Below are 17,156 nucleotides of genomic sequence, written 5' to 3'. Positions count from 1 at the left end.
TAATAGAATTACTTATGGGCAGTGTTTCCTACTTTGAAAAGAACCAATTTAACGGGAACTGTCGCTTTCGCGTATTCAGAACCGAGTTGTACTCCCTAATCAAACCTTCTTATTGTCACTTATAAAAATGTGCGCATTGCGTTAGAGTAGTAAACCTATTTTTAAAGAAATATAGTATCTTGACTAAGTTGAAAAGTATTTTAACCTGGATTTCTTAACCAAAAGAGGTTCTCATGAACCAGACTCTAAACTTATAAACGCGTCCGAAAATAGTTTTAAAATCACTTTTCTTCTTAAGTTAAAAACTCTTAATGAACTAAACAAAGCGCTTTCGTTGTATTTGAAATAGTTAAAAACAACTAAGTTTAAAAAGACGTTGGACGGCTTTCGATCTTACCCAACAGAAATTAAGTGCGGGAAAACTTAAGTTGAAAGTTAAAATAGCCCTTAAGTGTTTCTACGAACAATTGTACGGATTATCGGTTCAATTACGACCCTTACATTCTAACCTTTATAGATTTAGTTAGACATGGTAAAGTAAAGGTGCATTTTAATTTAAATAAAAGTAGTGCGAGTGCGAGAAAAAAATGAAAGTAGTGCGAGTGCGAGAAATAAATAAAAGTAGTGCGAGTGCGGGAAATAAATAAAAGTAGTGTGAGTGCGAGAGATAAATAAAAGTAAAGACAATTCGAGAAATAAATAAAGTGAAGACAGTGCGGGAAAGTAAATAAAGTAAAGACAGCGCGGGAAAATAAAGTAGATAAAGGTAAAGCAATAAAAACCTGCTCCAATCGGAGGGTTGAATAAAATGCGAAACGGAAATGAAAATGGCAGCAGGATTAACTTCCTTCCAAAGTGCTTCAAACTCGAATACAGACTCGATCACAAGCTTGATTACACAATTGTGGCAACACCCCAATGTGAAGTGATTACCACTTTTAAAATACTGAATATATGCCTAAGTGAAACTAAGTTTTCTCTAAGTTTGGATGATTAAACAAATGAAAACGAGTCTGTATTTATAGGCAAGGAAAATAATGGAAATGACAAGGATGCCCTTCCGTTTGAAATTGGGAGGGAAAAGTTTTCTTCTTGTGGCGCCCGCCACAACCCCATGGCGCCCGGCATAAGGGCAAATTGTGGCGCCCAAGTGGAGGTAGTGGGAGACGTGGCAGTTGAGGAAAGTTGAGCTGTGACACGTCATGGCTGGACCCATGGCGCCAGCCACAAGTGCAAAATGCTGAATTTTAGTCTTTTTAGCTCATTTTCACTCCTTTTCTCGATCGGGGCTCTGATTAGACTGAAAACATGAAAACAAAGAGAAATATAGTAATAACATAACAAAATAACAATAAAACCACTAAAATGCATGCGAAATCGGAGTCGAAAATACGGTGAAATCTAGTGTCATCAAAAGCCCTTGTGGAGAAATAAAGTGGTCTTTCCATTAAGGCCATGATATGTGACTAAGGAGGAGAGTTTACTTCAATTGAGTTCCACAAATATTGTGAAGACCATGGAATTCGCCGCCCACTAACGGTGCCAAGATCTCCGCAACAAAATGGAGTAGAGGAGAGAAAGAACCATACCATACTTAACATGGTGCAGAGCATGCTTAAAAGCAAGAAGATGCTGAAGGAGGTTTGGGTCAAAGCAGTGGCATGTGCAATTTACCTGAAAACTTGTTCCCCAACAAGAAGCATGCATGAGAAGATACCACAAGAAACATGGAGTGGAAGGAAGCCCGAGATCTCTCACCTCAAATTGTTTGGAAGCATTTCCTATACCCATGTTCCAGATAAAAAGAGAACAAAGCTCGATGATAAAAATGAGAAGTATGTGTTTGTGGTTACGACTCAAGCTCCAAAGGGTACAAGCTCGATAGTCCAAATAGTGGAAAGATCATCATAAGCTACAACATGGAGTTCGAAGAAGAAGATTGTTGGGATTTGAGTGTTCAAGAAGACATGTACGATTTTCTTCCTTACTTTGAAGAAGAAGATGAAATAAAACAAACAATGATAGACAAACATATACACCACCTGCCTCACCGGCACCAAGGTTTGATGAAACAAGCCCAACTGAGAGGACACCACGACTAAGGAGCATTGAAAAGATTTATGAGGTAACCAAAAACCAAAATGACATTATCCTTTTTTGTATTTTTGGTTATTGTGAGCCTCTAAGCTATCAAGAAGCGGTTGAAACGTAAAGTGGAGAGACGCCATGGACGAAGAAATCAAATAAATCACGAAGAATGATATTCGGGAACTTACTAGACTTCCACAAGGACACAAAGAAATCAGAGTAAGATGGGTGTACAAGGCGAAGAAGAATGCAAAAGGATACCTGGAGAGATACAAAACAAGATTGGTGGCAAAAGTTATAATCAAAGACAATGAATTAACTATGATGAGGTATTTTCTCCCGTTGCTCGTCTTGAAACTATTAGACTGATAATTTCTTTGGCAGCCCAAAATGATTGGAAGAACTATTAAATGGATGTGAATTCGGCCTTCTTGAATGGTTTTATGGAAGAAGAGTTTATATCGAGCGACCACATGGCTATAAATTAAAAAGACCACATGGCTATAAATTAAAAAGAGTTTATATCAAGCAAGCACCACGATCTTGGAATGTTCGAGTTGATAAGTACTTTCAAGACAAGAACTTCATCAAGTGTCCATATGAGCATGCACTCTATATTAAAGCATAAAGTGGAGATATTTTGATTGTGTGCTTGTATGTAGATGACTTAATCTTCACAGGGAACAACCCAAGCATGTTGGAAGAGTTCAAGAAAGACATGTCAAATGAATTTGAGATGATGGATATGAGACTCATGGCATATTATCTCGACACCAAAGTAAAGCTAGAAGACAAAGGAATTTTCATCACCCAAAGAAGGCTATGCCAAAGAAGTCCTTAAGAAGTTCAACATGTATGATGCCAATCCAGTTGGCACCCCGGTGGAATGTGGCAGCAAGTTGAGCAAGCATGAAAATGGAGAGATTATGGATCCAACTCTTTACAAAAGTTTGGATGGAGGTCCATGTTACTTGACAAGTACAAGGCCGAATATTCTCTATGTTGTAGAAGTCGTAAGTCGCTACTTGGAAGCTCTAACAACAACTCACTTCAAGGAGGCAAAGAGAATCCTTCGATACATCAAAGGTACAACAAATTTTGGCTTGCACTATTACTCTTCTAACAATTATGAGATTATTGGTTATAATGATAACGATTGGAGTTGAGACTTGGATGATAGAAAGAGAACTACTGGTTTTGTATTCTTTACGGGAGATATCGCTTTCATTTTGATGTCAAAAAAGCAACCTATCCTCACACTGTCGACATTTGAAGCTGAGTATGTCGCTGCCACATCATGTATTTGTCATGAAATTTGGCTAAGGAACTTGTTGAAAGAGTTAAAAATTCCACTACAAGATCATATGGAAATATGTGTTGACAATAAATCAACATGTGCTTTGGAAAATAATCATTTCTTTCATGAAATAAATAAGCACATCAACACCCATTACCACTTCATAAGAGAATGCATCGAGAAGAATGATGTGAAACTGAAGTATGTGATGTCTCCAGATCAAGCTGCCGACATTTTCACCAAGCCACTTAAGTTGGAAACTTACGTGAAGCTAAGGAGTATGCTTGGAGTCATAAATAAAGTTTAAGCGGGGATGTTAAAATATTAAACTTTATTTGTGTCTAACCTTATTATTTGTATTGTGGCTTTCTAGAAAACTATTGTAGTATTTAGAGTGTCTAGATATTTCTTAGGGTTGAAAAGTTTTCTAGAATATTCTTGGGATTTCTAGAGTTGATAACTCTCTAGAATTAGTGTATTTAAAGTTCTCCTTAGAGTACTATAAATAGAGATGTAATCCTACATTTTTGTATCAAGCAAAAAATACAACGTTCTTTTCCACAAAGAATTCTCCTACCTATATATCAAATTTATATTCAAACCTATAATATTCCCACACACTTTTCCTAAACACAAAAGATTTTATTTCCAACCAATAACTCTAATGGAAAAGACTACCACCTTAAATGGTGCCAAATCTTTCTCAAATACGGGGCACAATAGAACCAATACAAATTTGGGAGGTATATTCAGCAAGCCTAGCTAAAAGAAGGGCATAATAAGTATAGCCATCGAGTAAACACCATTCTTTCCACAATACAACCATTGTTGATCCATATTTTGAGAAAGAGAAATACTCTTAAATAAAAGAAGAAAATTACTAACTAACTCATGTTCCAAACAAAAAAGCTCTCGCTTCCACTGCTGCAAGTCCTGGTCCAAAAGACCATTTACCCATGGGGCTCCTCCACTACAAGTTTCAGTCCAAAACATCGTCAACCTAATAGCTTGCATCTCCCTCTTTTATATTTTGATGAGGATTTAAAAAAAAAACTATCTGAACCGCAAAAACCACCCCTACAAAATGACATCGGTAGATGCTGATACCGATATCGATATCATTATTGTTGTTTTATATGTTAGAGAATAAACTACGTTTAATTCACACACGACTGCAACTAGTATCACGACACCTCCGAAATCGCAAAAGCCTTAACGCGACTGCTGATAAAGTCGATGGAAAGTGACCTCTGGGGAGTTAGAGCTAACCCACAGATCTTTCCAAAAGGGGTACAAACTACAAATGCTTGAACCCATCTTTTTCAACATTCCCTCCATGAACATGCAATATCTTTTTAGCAGTATGCAATGATATGGTTGAAGGTTCTAAACCTAATCTTTATATATAAAAAAGTACGGGATCACATGCATAGTCACATAATTCGCAGGTACTTGATAAAAGTTAATATTAATGACCATTACCAATTAAAACTAAAACTTTGGTGAACTGATATAAGAGTTGTGAGTATACATTAGCTATTTATAATTAATTTTTCAAAGCAATGTTAATAAAGTAGTCGATGTGGGACTATGAAGTCTTTCTCCCAATCAATTTTCCTTATAAGTAAACAAATTTTTTAATAATAACATACCGATTATTATATTTGAACGTACCACGAACTCAGCATGTACCTAATTCTTAGAGAGTTGCGAATCGCATGCCCAAATTCGTATCACGTACTGAAACGAATTGTGAACCTTGTGACTATGGTCACATGTTCATCTCATATGTGGTATTTGTAATGACCCCTAACCTCAGATAAATGTTACACCTAATGTATCCTTGCATGGCCAAATAAAACTCCACTTTTGAACATGTATAACTGTTATTTCACCTTGTATGGTCCCATGTTCTCCATTACATAGACATGTCTTATTCAGGTATTGGATCCCATCCCACAGCTGGTGATGGATTGAAAGGTCTTGTATTATCAGAATCAAGTAAGTATGAGAAAATAAATTTAATACTAATAGTTAATGAAGAGGTTAGGTAAATTGAGATATACTCCCAAACATCCCACCTAGTTATATTTAAAAGCCGGAATTCCAGCCTAACAAAACAAAAATGCTATATATTACACATGGCTACAAATAATCATTGTAATTATATGCATGAATTATCCAATTCCACATTTTATCTCCCTACATCACACATGATAATTCTCCAACTGAACATCTTTATCCTTCAACACCTCATACTCTCCATGATAAACTTCAAGATGATCAGACAAAGCAGACTTATCAATACTCTGATGATGATAAGACTTACAAACAAAATAAAGCACCGTTTGTATCACAAGTCCAAACAAAAACAAATGTGGCAACAAAACCACACATAGTATCCCAGACACTGTTCTCCCAACCAAACTCAACCCCCAACCTCCCACAACAACCTTTGTAAACAAAAACTGTATCCCAAATATTGAAACACTTAGCATCAAAAATATAACTATTGACAAACCCATTTTCCCTTTTATCAATTCATTGCTCTTCATCATAGCTTCAACTCCATAACAGTCTTCTAAAATAGTCACAACACTAGCCAATTGCCAAACTACTGTAAGATACAAAAACCCAACAAAGTATAAGATTCCTATAATTATTAGGATTACAACAACACCACTGTTATATCCAATCAAAAGTGTCCATATAATGAAAACTAGTATTGCCATAATATTATAACAAGAAAAAGCTAAAAAAGTGCATAAGAAAGTGACCATGAGTCTCTTCCAAACCTGTGGAACAACACTCATGACAGTTTTGAAACTCACATCTCTTGCAGTGTAAATAGATGCTATGGTATAGACTACTGCAGAGGTTGATAAGAGAGAGAAGATTAGAAGAAAAGTGAAGTAAACGAGTTTAAAGAGTAAGAAAGTGGTCCATTCTGAAGAGATTATGTCAGAAAGTTTTTGGTATTGAGGTGTGCCTTGTGGTGTGTCGATTATTTCTTCTGTGTTGATCATGATTTTTCTGAAGAGGATGTTGGATACATCGATATGAATAAGGAAGATGAAGGAGAGAGGGAGGATGAGAGTTAAGGCAATTTGGCTGAAAGTTTTGCTACATGAAGTTATGATCTTGTTGGATTCTTTGTAGATTCCAAAGAGTCCAAGAAATTGATTCTCTTCTTGTTCTCTATCCATGGCTATGTTTTTTTTTCTTTCAACTGCTACTTTTGTTTTGGTTTTACTTACAATGATGAATCAAATGTTTGTGTTCATATAATGTAAACAAATTTGACTCGGTCTGTTTTTTATCTTATGCGACAAACTACCCGTATGCTTGTAAAATGAATACGGTATTTGAAAGTTATGGTCAACAGTTACCTTGTTTTGATTGGTTGAAGAAGGATTAAATACTGGTCTTTTATTCAGATGAAGCCAAGTCAAACAAAAGACTAAATCAAGAGAAGGGCAATGATTCAAAACATTGATAAAGAAAGAGCATGCTGCATGCTGGGATAGACTGCCTGCCAGATTGAATAAAAACCAACGGTCACAATTTTTTGAAGAAAAGTCTCTAGGCTTCGGAGAGAGCATCTCATGAAGATCACCATGTAAAAAGGCATTATGGACACCCAGTTGATGAATGGGTCAGGATTTGGAGAGAGCAATGGTAAGCACTATTCAAATGGTAGAGGGTTTCACCACGGGGCTAAAAGTCTCATCACAATCCACACCTGCAACCTGTGACCTGCCATCACCTACAAGACGAGCCTTATAACGCTCAAAGGAACCATGAAATTTTTTCTTATGCCTAAAAATCCACATACATCGAATAAGATTAGCATCACAGGGACGAGGAACTAAATCCCACGTCTTATTTCGAATAAGAGCATCAAATTCAGATTGCATTGCGGATTTCCAATTCGGGTCTGATAAGGCTAGTTTGGGGTTTTTAGGTATGGAAGAGATAGTGTGGTCAGAGTGAGATATTGATAAGTTAAATATCATGCGGGGTTTGACAATGCCTTTCATGGTTCAGGTGGTGATGGTTCGTGTAGGTGGAGGTGGATGCAGTTGAATTGGTGGTGGTGATGAAGAGTTTATTGTAATGGGTGTGTTGATCGAAGAGGTAGGAGATGATGATTGTTGGTTTATTGAGGGTAGTGGTTGGTCAATTGGGATTGTGGGTGTTGGTTGGTTATGTGCAGCAGGTGGTGAAATTTGATTTTGCCACTGATGTATAAGGTAGGGGTGAAGGTCATCATCTAAGAATTGATAAGAGTGAGATGAAGGGGAGTGTATCTTAGTGGAGGGAAATTGAGTTTCACCAGAGATAACATGTCTCGAAATTATTAATTTTCTATTAGACAAATCAAAACACTTGTAACCTCTATGATTCGGAGGATAACCCAAGAAACACACAGAGTAGAGCGGGGTTGTAACTTATGAATGGTAGATGATGGGAATAATGGATAACATAGACAACCAAAGACTCTAAGATGTGTGTAGGTGGGATCACGATGATACACCAATTGTGTTGGTGACTGATTATGAAGTGTTTTACAAAGAATAATATTTAATAGGTAAGTTTTCATGTGGAGAGCATGATGCCAAAACGAGGGGGGAACAAAAGAATTAGCTAGCATAGTGCGTATCATATTATTAATGGTTCTTATTTTGCATTCCGCTTTCCCATTTTTTGAGGATGTGTGGGGACAAGAGAAACGAAAAACTAGACCATGATCAGTGCAATATTTTTGAAAAAGCTCATTATTATATTCACCGCCATTATCACATTGAAATGTTTTGACTTTTTGCAAAAAATGAGTTTGAGTGAGTTGAGTAAGTGACTTAAACGTTTCAAACACATGAGATTTTTTGCTAATAGGAAAAGTCCACAAAAAGTTTATAAAATCATCTAAGAATAAGACATAATATTTATGACCAACAGAACTTAAAATTGGAGACGTCCATAAATCACCATGTAAAATTTCAAAAGGCATCAAAGTCGTTGTTTGAGAATCAAAAAATGGCAATTTAACCTGTTTGCACAAATGACAGAAGAATTAAAAGGTTCATAACATATAAACTTATTTTTGCGAAGGGAATTCAAAACAGACACACCAGGATGACCAAGACGACTATGCCAAAGACTGGATGTGAGACCGGCAAAACTGGGAGGAGTGGTAACTGGATAAAGATCTCCACGACTGTCACATCTGAGAAGGGTGATCCCCGTCTAAAAATCAGAGAAAGTAAAACCAAAAGGGTAAAAGGAAACAAAAACATTGTTGTCAGTGGTGAATCGTCTCACAGAAATTAAATTTTTAATAATTTTCGGGGCATGCAAGATATGGTTAAGGATAATTGGTTAGTGAGATATGGTTATTTGTGTTTGTCTGGTGCCGTTAATTGGAATTCCATGGGAACTGCCAACAATGACTTTCTAATTTGAGTTACTTACTTGAAAATAAGACGAGAGATTACCTTGTGATGCGTCTGTGTGAGATGTTGTGCCTATGTTCATGCACCACTAATTATCAGGAGTGTGGAGTGATATGGTGTGCATTGCGGTCTCAATGTCTATCGGTATTTGAGATGAGGTAGAGGTTGCATACACTTGAGGATGTTGTCCTAGAATACATGGCTGCTTAGAAGGACCGGCATGGCGTGTCCACTGAGAGGTGGGATACGAAAATGGTGGCATGGTCCATGGCGGTGGAGTCCAACCCCATGGTTACTAGGTTAGGTACTGTTGTTGTTGTTGCCAAGGAGGAGTGGACCAAGGTGAGGGAGTGATGGGAGCTCCAGACTGAGGCGCACTGCGGTTACCACGTCCCCCTCCGCGACCCTGGTTGCCACTGGAGCCAGAACAGTTGCTGGGGCAGCGGTTGCCACGCTGAGAGGTGTCTTCAGTAGGTTTCAACTAAGTGATGCGCATAGCAGTATGAAAGCATGTGTTTGTCATCTTAGCCATACCGGCTTCTTCCAAAGTGAGCATGGAACGAGCCTGATAGAATGTCGGAAGAGGGTTGCTCTTGTGAATCAAAGTAGCAACATTGCGGTAAGCTTCTGGGAGACCAGAGATCAGCTGAAGGACCAGACGATGATTGTTGACAGGGGAGCCGACATTTCTCAACTGATCAGAAAGCATCTTAAGACGCTGACAGTAAGCAGAGACATTGGGAAAATCCTCCAAACAAGTGTTAGAAGACTCTTGCTCAAGAGTGACATCTCAAGCATTTTGGTTGTCCTGAAAAATATCTTCCAAGCGGTTCCATGCTTCCATTACAGTGGAGTTGGGTTCCAGAATATTGGTCAGTAAATCGGTAGAAGTAGTGGAATAAATCCACTGAAGAACGGTGGCATCAAGAGTGGACCATTGTTCATGGTTCGTCGGTAACGGCTGATGGCTCTTTACCGATAGATGGAACAATGTGATGCAGGACTCGATGTGAGCGAGCATGGATGCGAAGAAGCTCGACCTAGTGTCATACCCCGATTTTGATCCTGAATTTTTTCCATTCTTTTCATTCTTATTTGGCACTTGGCCTAAGGTTCATTTGCATACATTCATTCCCAAATCCTTATTTTTGTTACACATTGGTCATTGTCTATGCCTTTTTGATCATGGTGTTTTTTTTATTATAAAATGGATTTTAATTATTTAACCTTTTTAATTTTCAATTTGATTTTAATTTCGAATTAAGTTTAATTCCAAATTTCAATTTAATCTTAATTGTTTATTTTACTAATGATTCAAACTCTAATTGATTTTAATTTCCAAATGAATGTTAGAGTTAATATCAAAGTAATTTTAACGAATTATAGATTAATTTGATTTTAATTTGGTTTTTGCTAATTTGTTATTATTATTTAAATTGATTTTTAGATTAGTCTTGGATTATTCCTAAAAATCCATATCCATTTTTATAATCAAATATCCAAATTACTTGAACCCACAATTAACTCCATTTTTTTCAATCCAATAACCCAACTCTATTTTTAATTCCATATCCAAAATCCATATCCATTATCCATTTGGAACCAATTTAAACCATAACCATCGTTCCCATGGAAAGTGGATTAACTCATAACCTTTAAACATCACCACTTGGATACATGAAGTCCTGGAGATACAAGGAAAGGCTTCTTTTGACTTGCTACGAGAGAAGCTAACTTTTTTATTTCACAATAATGTCATTTTTTTACAAAACATAAGTTTATCCAAGGCATACTTAATTTACAAGAAAAACAGAGATACACGTAATCCAAAACGAGAAAAGGGAAAGAAGGCACTCGTCTGAAGCATGTTCATTCACAGAAGCAGATAACGTTCTTTATTCGCTTTTCCACATCAACTTCACCGCGATTTCATGATCAATAGCTACGGCGGCATGCTTATGAACTTAGCTTCTCATGTTATGTAGCAGAATTCAGCATTCATCAGATGGCATTGTAATGCACTTTGAACATTCAATTTCTACGTCAACCACGAATTCGGTACCGCAACAGCATCAACCGAAATTGAGACGCAAAGTGGATTGAAAGAAAACTCACTGGGTGAAGATGAGGATGACGATGACACATAGTGAAGAGGAAAGTAGGTATTGTTGATTGAAGAAGTTGCAGAAGTTTCTGAATACCTCAGTGAAGCTTGGAGCTTTGGATTCTCCTTGAAGGTTCGGTTGTAGTTGTAATTTACACCATTGCCTTCTTGCCCAAGAATAAGAGCCAGGGATGCAAGAAGAAATCCATTTCCACAGCCTATTTCCATGCACATTGTTGGATGATGTTCTAAAAGGCTAGTGCAATCAACTAGAAGAGCGTCATCCTATGCGACATAATCATCACATGGTTCATAAACCTCGTCATGTGAACTAACAAGGCGAATCTGAGGAGCAAATTATACACCTGAACATGACACTTCTGAACTGCCTGCTGATGAGGAGAGATTTGCATACGATTCTAGTTGAAGGATCTGTATAATAGCAGCATGAACTTCCTTGTAAAGTTCTTCAATCCGTCAAGCTCAAACGCCTTTTGGTTCATCTTTAATCGCATCCTTCATGTAGGAAGTGACATGTCTACCAAAGATACACTTCCTGTGAATTTCGGCATCAGTTTGGTCCTCATGCTCGAACCGTTTTGTTGTCGCAGCAACCAAACTCCAATCTCATATTTGCTTCACTACCGCCATTGCCATTCATCTTTATCACTGCAGCACATCTCCTCACCAAATTACCTAACCGTAACCTGCAATATCACAGCAATCCATATTTCGGTTACAAAGGCCACAACAGAAAATTGGAAAGAACATGACAGCATCAAAAAAAACTCACCGTAACCGCTGATAATTATTTGGCTCCCCACAACAGAAACTTCAGCAACAACATGTTTTTGTGAGTGGATGGATGCATGTGAATGAACATGGACAAATGTGTGGTCCATATATTGAGGAGCAATTATATGAGGGGCTAACTTCAGGTTTCTTGCCATTTGAGCCTCCTGTGTATCCTGTAATCAATGGCACAATAACTAATCCTGTACCATTGAATTATTTCCAACAGTATCCTGACCATGCTTCCACCAGGTTTGCATACATGGGTATGAATTTCTCAGACACAACGATGTCTACTAATGGCTCCTCTTCTCGGGATATGACAATATATGGGCAAGATAGATCTTTTGAGCCTGCTGCTCTTATGGCTGTTAACACAAATTCAAAGTCTGTTTCACAGTCAAATGTCAATGACTGCACTAAGGAATCCAATCACTTGAAACTCAGAGGCATTCAGGAGAATTATTTCTTGTCAGATGTCGGGAGGAGAATGTTGTTGGCTTTATGAGGATAATAAGGGTATGAAACAAGGGCCGCATTCCATTTCAGAATTGATTTCCTAGCACCACCATGGATATCTTGAAGATTCAACAGTGATCTCCCATTTTGACAATAAGTATGGAAGCTTTATGTTGTTGGCCGTTGTAAATGCATTGAAAGGAGATATATCTGGAACCATTTGTGGATCAGATTCCAAAAGCAATGGGGTCGGTGATGATCAGACTGTAAGGGTTCCAAACTGATTGGAAAGTACACAATCATCAAACTAGAGCTATCAGCCCTTGAATCTTGTAGGTGTAGCGTTCTCCTGCAAAAAAAAAGAAAAAAAAAAGAGAGTTTGTTTTATCTCGAGTCAGCAAAGTAACAGAAGACACAAATTGTAAAAGGAAATTCAAATAGAAGGGTAAGGATGTATTGGCTAAAGCTAAAACAGGCACACAAAAAAACAGTTACCTTCTTGCTCCAGTCATGTTTGTGAAAATTCCCCAGTTAAACTTTGCATATCCGATGCTAGCACTAGAGTCTTTACTCTTCCAACTGTGCCTAATTTTATCAACAAAAGTCGAAGGATGAAGGGGGTGTTAGTGCAGTTGAGGTTTCACCAAACGTGGGTCCTACCATTAAGGCTTCTGCTGCCTCACAGATGGAGTCTGATATGGCGGCATTATCCGTTGAACTAAGCAAACTACGGACAGGAAGAGCATCCGCTAGAATGCTTGATCACATTATCGTAGAAACTGGCGGTGTCAAGATGCATTTGAATCAGTTTGCTCTTGTTTCCGTACTCGATCAAAAAACCTTATCTGTTAATTCTTATGATCCAGAGACACTTAAACAATTAGAGAACGTCACTGTTTCATCTCCATTAGGATTAAATCCTAAAACAGATGGTGAAAGATTGATTGCTGTCATTCCACCATTGGCCAAAGAGCACGTGCAGGCTATGAATAAGTTGGTGATTAAATCTTGCGAGGATACTCGGCAAAGCATTAGAGGAGCTCGACAAAAGGCAATGGATGCCATTAAGAAACTGAAGTCCATGTCTTCCCCAGCGATGACATAAAAAGATTGGAGAAAGAAGTTGATGACTTGACGAAAAAATCTATCAAGACTGCGGAAGAGTTGCACCACCAAAGCCACGTGAAAGCCATGCTCCCAAGCTCATCGTTTTCTCCTGCAAGCATTAAACCACATGAATATTCCGGTTTTCACTGCAGTAAAACACGGTTAATTATTCCAGGCTGTTAAAAATCCAAAAATTCCCAAATTGGAATTGAGACAAAAACATAGAAGAAAGCAAAACCCAGTTTACCTGTTCCTACCCAAGCATCGATTAGGGCGACCGAACCCTGACCACCCAGAAGGGGGTTTTGCAAGATACTCTTTTGAGCTCCATATGCCATCCTGAAAACCCTAATTCGTAGAGGATAAATAGTGAAGGGATTAGTGAGGAGATCGGTGGCTACAATTCGAAACGAAAAAAAACCTAATCGGAGGCGGAATTAAAAGCTACCAAACAGAAAAAAAAAACCCTAAACCTGAGAATCAAAGAAAACCTGGTTGAAGAGTTGGAAGAGCTTGAAGCTTCATCATCAACGTCATTACCGCCACCGAAGGTGAGTTTTTGCTTGAATCTTTCTGGAGCATTTCTTTGAGAGCGAAAGGGTGAGGATGGGTGAAAGTGAGACGGAGAGGGGAACGAATAGGCTAGTGTGAGCTTTTGAGTGAGAGGGTTTCAACGAGAGAGAGCAAGATATGGAGAAGCGATTTTCGAAAGAAACGCAGTTGGGAGGCGTAAGAGGGAGTTTGAAACTCATTGAACTCTTCTGGATTATGTTACAGTACCCTTTCGTTTTTTATTTCTTTTATGCATTTTCTTTTTACTTTTTTCAACAAAACCACATTTAAAACTAAAAAATTACACGTTAAGTCTTCCATTTCTTTTATTTAATAGGGTATTAATGTATTTGCTATTCCCCAATCCATTAACTCTAAAACCCAACAGCCAAGCGGCTGGGTTTAATTAGGTTAGTCCAACAGTTTCCTTTTTCTTAGTTATTTTTATTTTTAATTCTTTTTTTATTTATCTTGGTTTATATATTTAAGTTAATATTAAAATAACAACTAGTTGGTAAGTGGCCTGGTGGAGAGGAGTGGTTTCTAGGACTTTAGTGTAGTGGGTTTAATACCCCTATATGTAGCATTTTTATTTCTTTTAACATTTTCTTTTTATGTTTATGTTTTATTACTCATAGTTTTTTTATTATTGTTTAATAATGCAAATTTGATTTCTTTTAATTTCATCATTCATTCAAAACCATTTTAAAACTATTAAAATCACATTTTTCTCGATTCAATATCGAGCCCATTTTCACACCCTCGTAAGTCGATTGCTTTTAAGCATCGCCGCCAACCTCACATAGCTTACTCTTGGGCCTTCTTACAATGAGCTCTTAAGCAACATCAACTAAACTTTCAATAATTTCAAACCTTGGTACTTTAATTGTTTTAATTTAATATTCAAATCATTTTCTAAATAAAACGTGAAGAAAAAGATTACCTGGATGGAATGTCCAGTCGTAATCCCGAATATTAGGCTCAAGCTGTAAGAGCTTGTAAGTCATAAATATTCGTCTTCTCGCCAAAATATCCGTAATTATCTCGAATCACCTTCTAAATAAAGCGTGAAGAAAAAGATTATCCTGGAGGGAATATCCAGTTATAATCCCGAATATTAGGCTCAAGCTATAAGAGCTTGCAAGCCATAAAATTTCGTCTTCTCTTTAACACTCCAATATTCAAAATCATCTTCTTAATAAAGTTGGAAGAAAAAGATTACCTGGAGGGAATATCCAGTTGTAATCCCGAATATTAAGCTCAAGCTGTAAGAGCTTGCAAGCCATAAATATTCGTCTTCCCTCCAAAACATTCATAAATATTCGAATCATTTTCTTAGCAATATTGGAAAGAAACAGACTGCCTGGGTGGAATGTCCAGACGTAGTCCCGAGTATTAGACCCAAGCTGTAAGAGCTTGTAGGTCACAAGTACTCGTCTTTCAAACTTCAAAATACCTAATTCCTACCTTAATACTTTTTCAATAAAGATGGAAATGGAACATGGTGTATACCATGCACTCCTGAGGCTAGGATTCGAGATGTATATCTCGCTCATCCAAGTTCTCGCCATCACTCAAAATACCTCCAACCAATCAAACTTTTTTTCTCGCCGCCGTGCGATTAATCAAAAACCTTTTTCATAAATGAAAGATATATTGTCTTAAGTGATACAAAACAATGTTTCGGCCACGATTGTTGAGTAGAGATAAGTGACGCTTTTCCGAATGTAGATTTATAAATCCGTTCGATGTGTGGTATGCGTCCACTCCTCATCTGTTTTGGGTAAAATAATGTTTTCGTCGATTAATACAGTATAGCTTTCGCTAAAATCGACCAACAAACAAACATTTTTCTACCCAGAACTACGTAAGCCTTGATTTCTCTTTTGAGATACGTAGGAGCAGGATTTATAAATCTTGCCAGGCCCATTAACAAAAAACTTAGGTTTAGTCCTTCGTCAAAAAACCAAAAAAACATTTTCCTTTCTTTTATTCTTTCTTTCCCACATAATAACTTGAAAAGCCTAACATATTTAACTAACACTAACGCACACAACTGACCTAATGGTTCCCGTTGAGTACAACGGACGTGAGGGGTGCTAATACCTTCCCCTTGCGTAATCGACTCCCGAACCCTAATTTGGTTGCGACGACCAATAATCATTGTCGTTTTGTCTAGGGTTTTATCGATATTTCCCCTTTCCTTTTTAGGAATAAATAAAGTTCGGTGGCGACTCTGTTTAGTCCATCATTGCGAGCGTGCGATTGCGTTTCGCTTTGAAGTCGTATCCCCATATTTTTCGAGGTGCGACAGATGGCGACTCTGCTGGGGAGTCAGACAGTCCCTAAGTGAGTCAAGCCTAGTTAGGACGTTTGTGTGCCTTTGTTTGTTTAATTTTTGTGGCTTTTCCCTTATTTGTTGCTTTTTATTATCTTTATTATTATATTGATATATCTGTTGTATTGATTCGATTATGGTTTGGTACTTGGATACTCTGATTGTAAACCATGTGGGAAAGACTTTTTACCCGAGTCTCGAGTAAAAACATAAGATAGGACGAGGTTGAGTAGTGCGGGTCCGTGAGATGTATTTCTCGTTGGGTCGGTACGAGAACCTCACTTAGAGTAGATTCTTGAGAGGATGTTGTCGCTCGGCAAGTAAGTTGTCGTAAGCTTCGATATTTTCTTTAGGATCCATGACTCTGAGAACCATTTGTAGAACCTTAGTTCTTTGCCCAACTAGGAAAGATGGTTGCGTAGTGTGGGTCTGCGAGATGTATTTCTCGTTGGATCGATGCGAGAACCTCACTTAGAGTAGATTCTTTAGATGGAGTTGATGCCCGGCAAGTAAGTTGCCGCAGGTAGCAAACAGTCTAATGGATCCATGACTCTAGGAACTTTTTCAAAAACCTTAGACCATACCTGGTGAGAACCTATTCTTGGAAAACAATCAGATTCGTCAGTACCTCAGACTTTTGAACCCGTGTATGAAAAAAACAAATGTGCATGGCTTGCATTGCATTCATTCGCATTCCATTGCATTTGCATCACATCATAATGCATGTCATTTTCCAGACAAAATACCAAAAAAAACTCATCCATCTTTTGTCCGTGAAGCAAAGTGATTCTCAACACGCGTTTAGAACAAAGAACCATGTCTCAGGAGATGATGGACGAGCTAAGAAATAGCCAAGAAGTACTGAAGGAGGAACTTAATCTTTTGAAGAGCCAAATGAGATGGGTCTTGGAAACCCTGCAAGTCTTGTTGAGAAAAGAGGGTCACCCAATATACACTGCTGCAACA

General features: G+C 37.8%; 2 protein-coding genes and 1 pseudogene across 2 annotated transcripts; 1 reads left to right on the top strand and 2 right to left on the bottom strand.

Annotated features, from left to right (window-relative positions):
- Positions 1 to 5,329: 5,329 nt before the first annotated feature.
- LOC127082712 (uncharacterized) lies at positions 5,330 to 6,699 on the bottom strand. Its single transcript, XM_051022936.1, has one exon. The coding sequence runs from the start codon at positions 6,589 to 6,591 to the stop codon at positions 5,593 to 5,595; it is 999 nt and encodes a 332-aa protein (XP_050878893.1). The 5' UTR covers positions 6,592 to 6,699; the 3' UTR covers positions 5,330 to 5,592.
- A 375-nt stretch (positions 6,700 to 7,074) lies between these two features.
- On the bottom strand, positions 7,075 to 7,425 carry LOC127079645 (uncharacterized mitochondrial protein AtMg00820-like). Its single transcript, XM_051020026.1, has one exon. It carries the CDS (start codon positions 7,423 to 7,425, stop codon positions 7,075 to 7,077), a length of 351 nt encoding a protein of 116 aa, XP_050875983.1.
- Positions 7,426 to 11,831: 4,406 nt separating this feature from the next.
- On the top strand, positions 11,832 to 13,483 carry LOC127079644 (uncharacterized; annotated as a pseudogene).
- The last annotated feature ends 3,673 nt before the right edge of the window (positions 13,484 to 17,156 follow it).

This window comes from Lathyrus oleraceus, chromosome 5 (assembly GCF_024323335.1).
Source record: "Lathyrus oleraceus cultivar Zhongwan6 chromosome 5, CAAS_Psat_ZW6_1.0, whole genome shotgun sequence".
NCBI lineage: Eukaryota > Viridiplantae > Streptophyta > Magnoliopsida > Fabales > Fabaceae > Lathyrus > Lathyrus oleraceus.
Note: the sequence above shows the minus strand (reverse complement) of the source record. Positions and strands in the feature narration are given on the sequence as shown.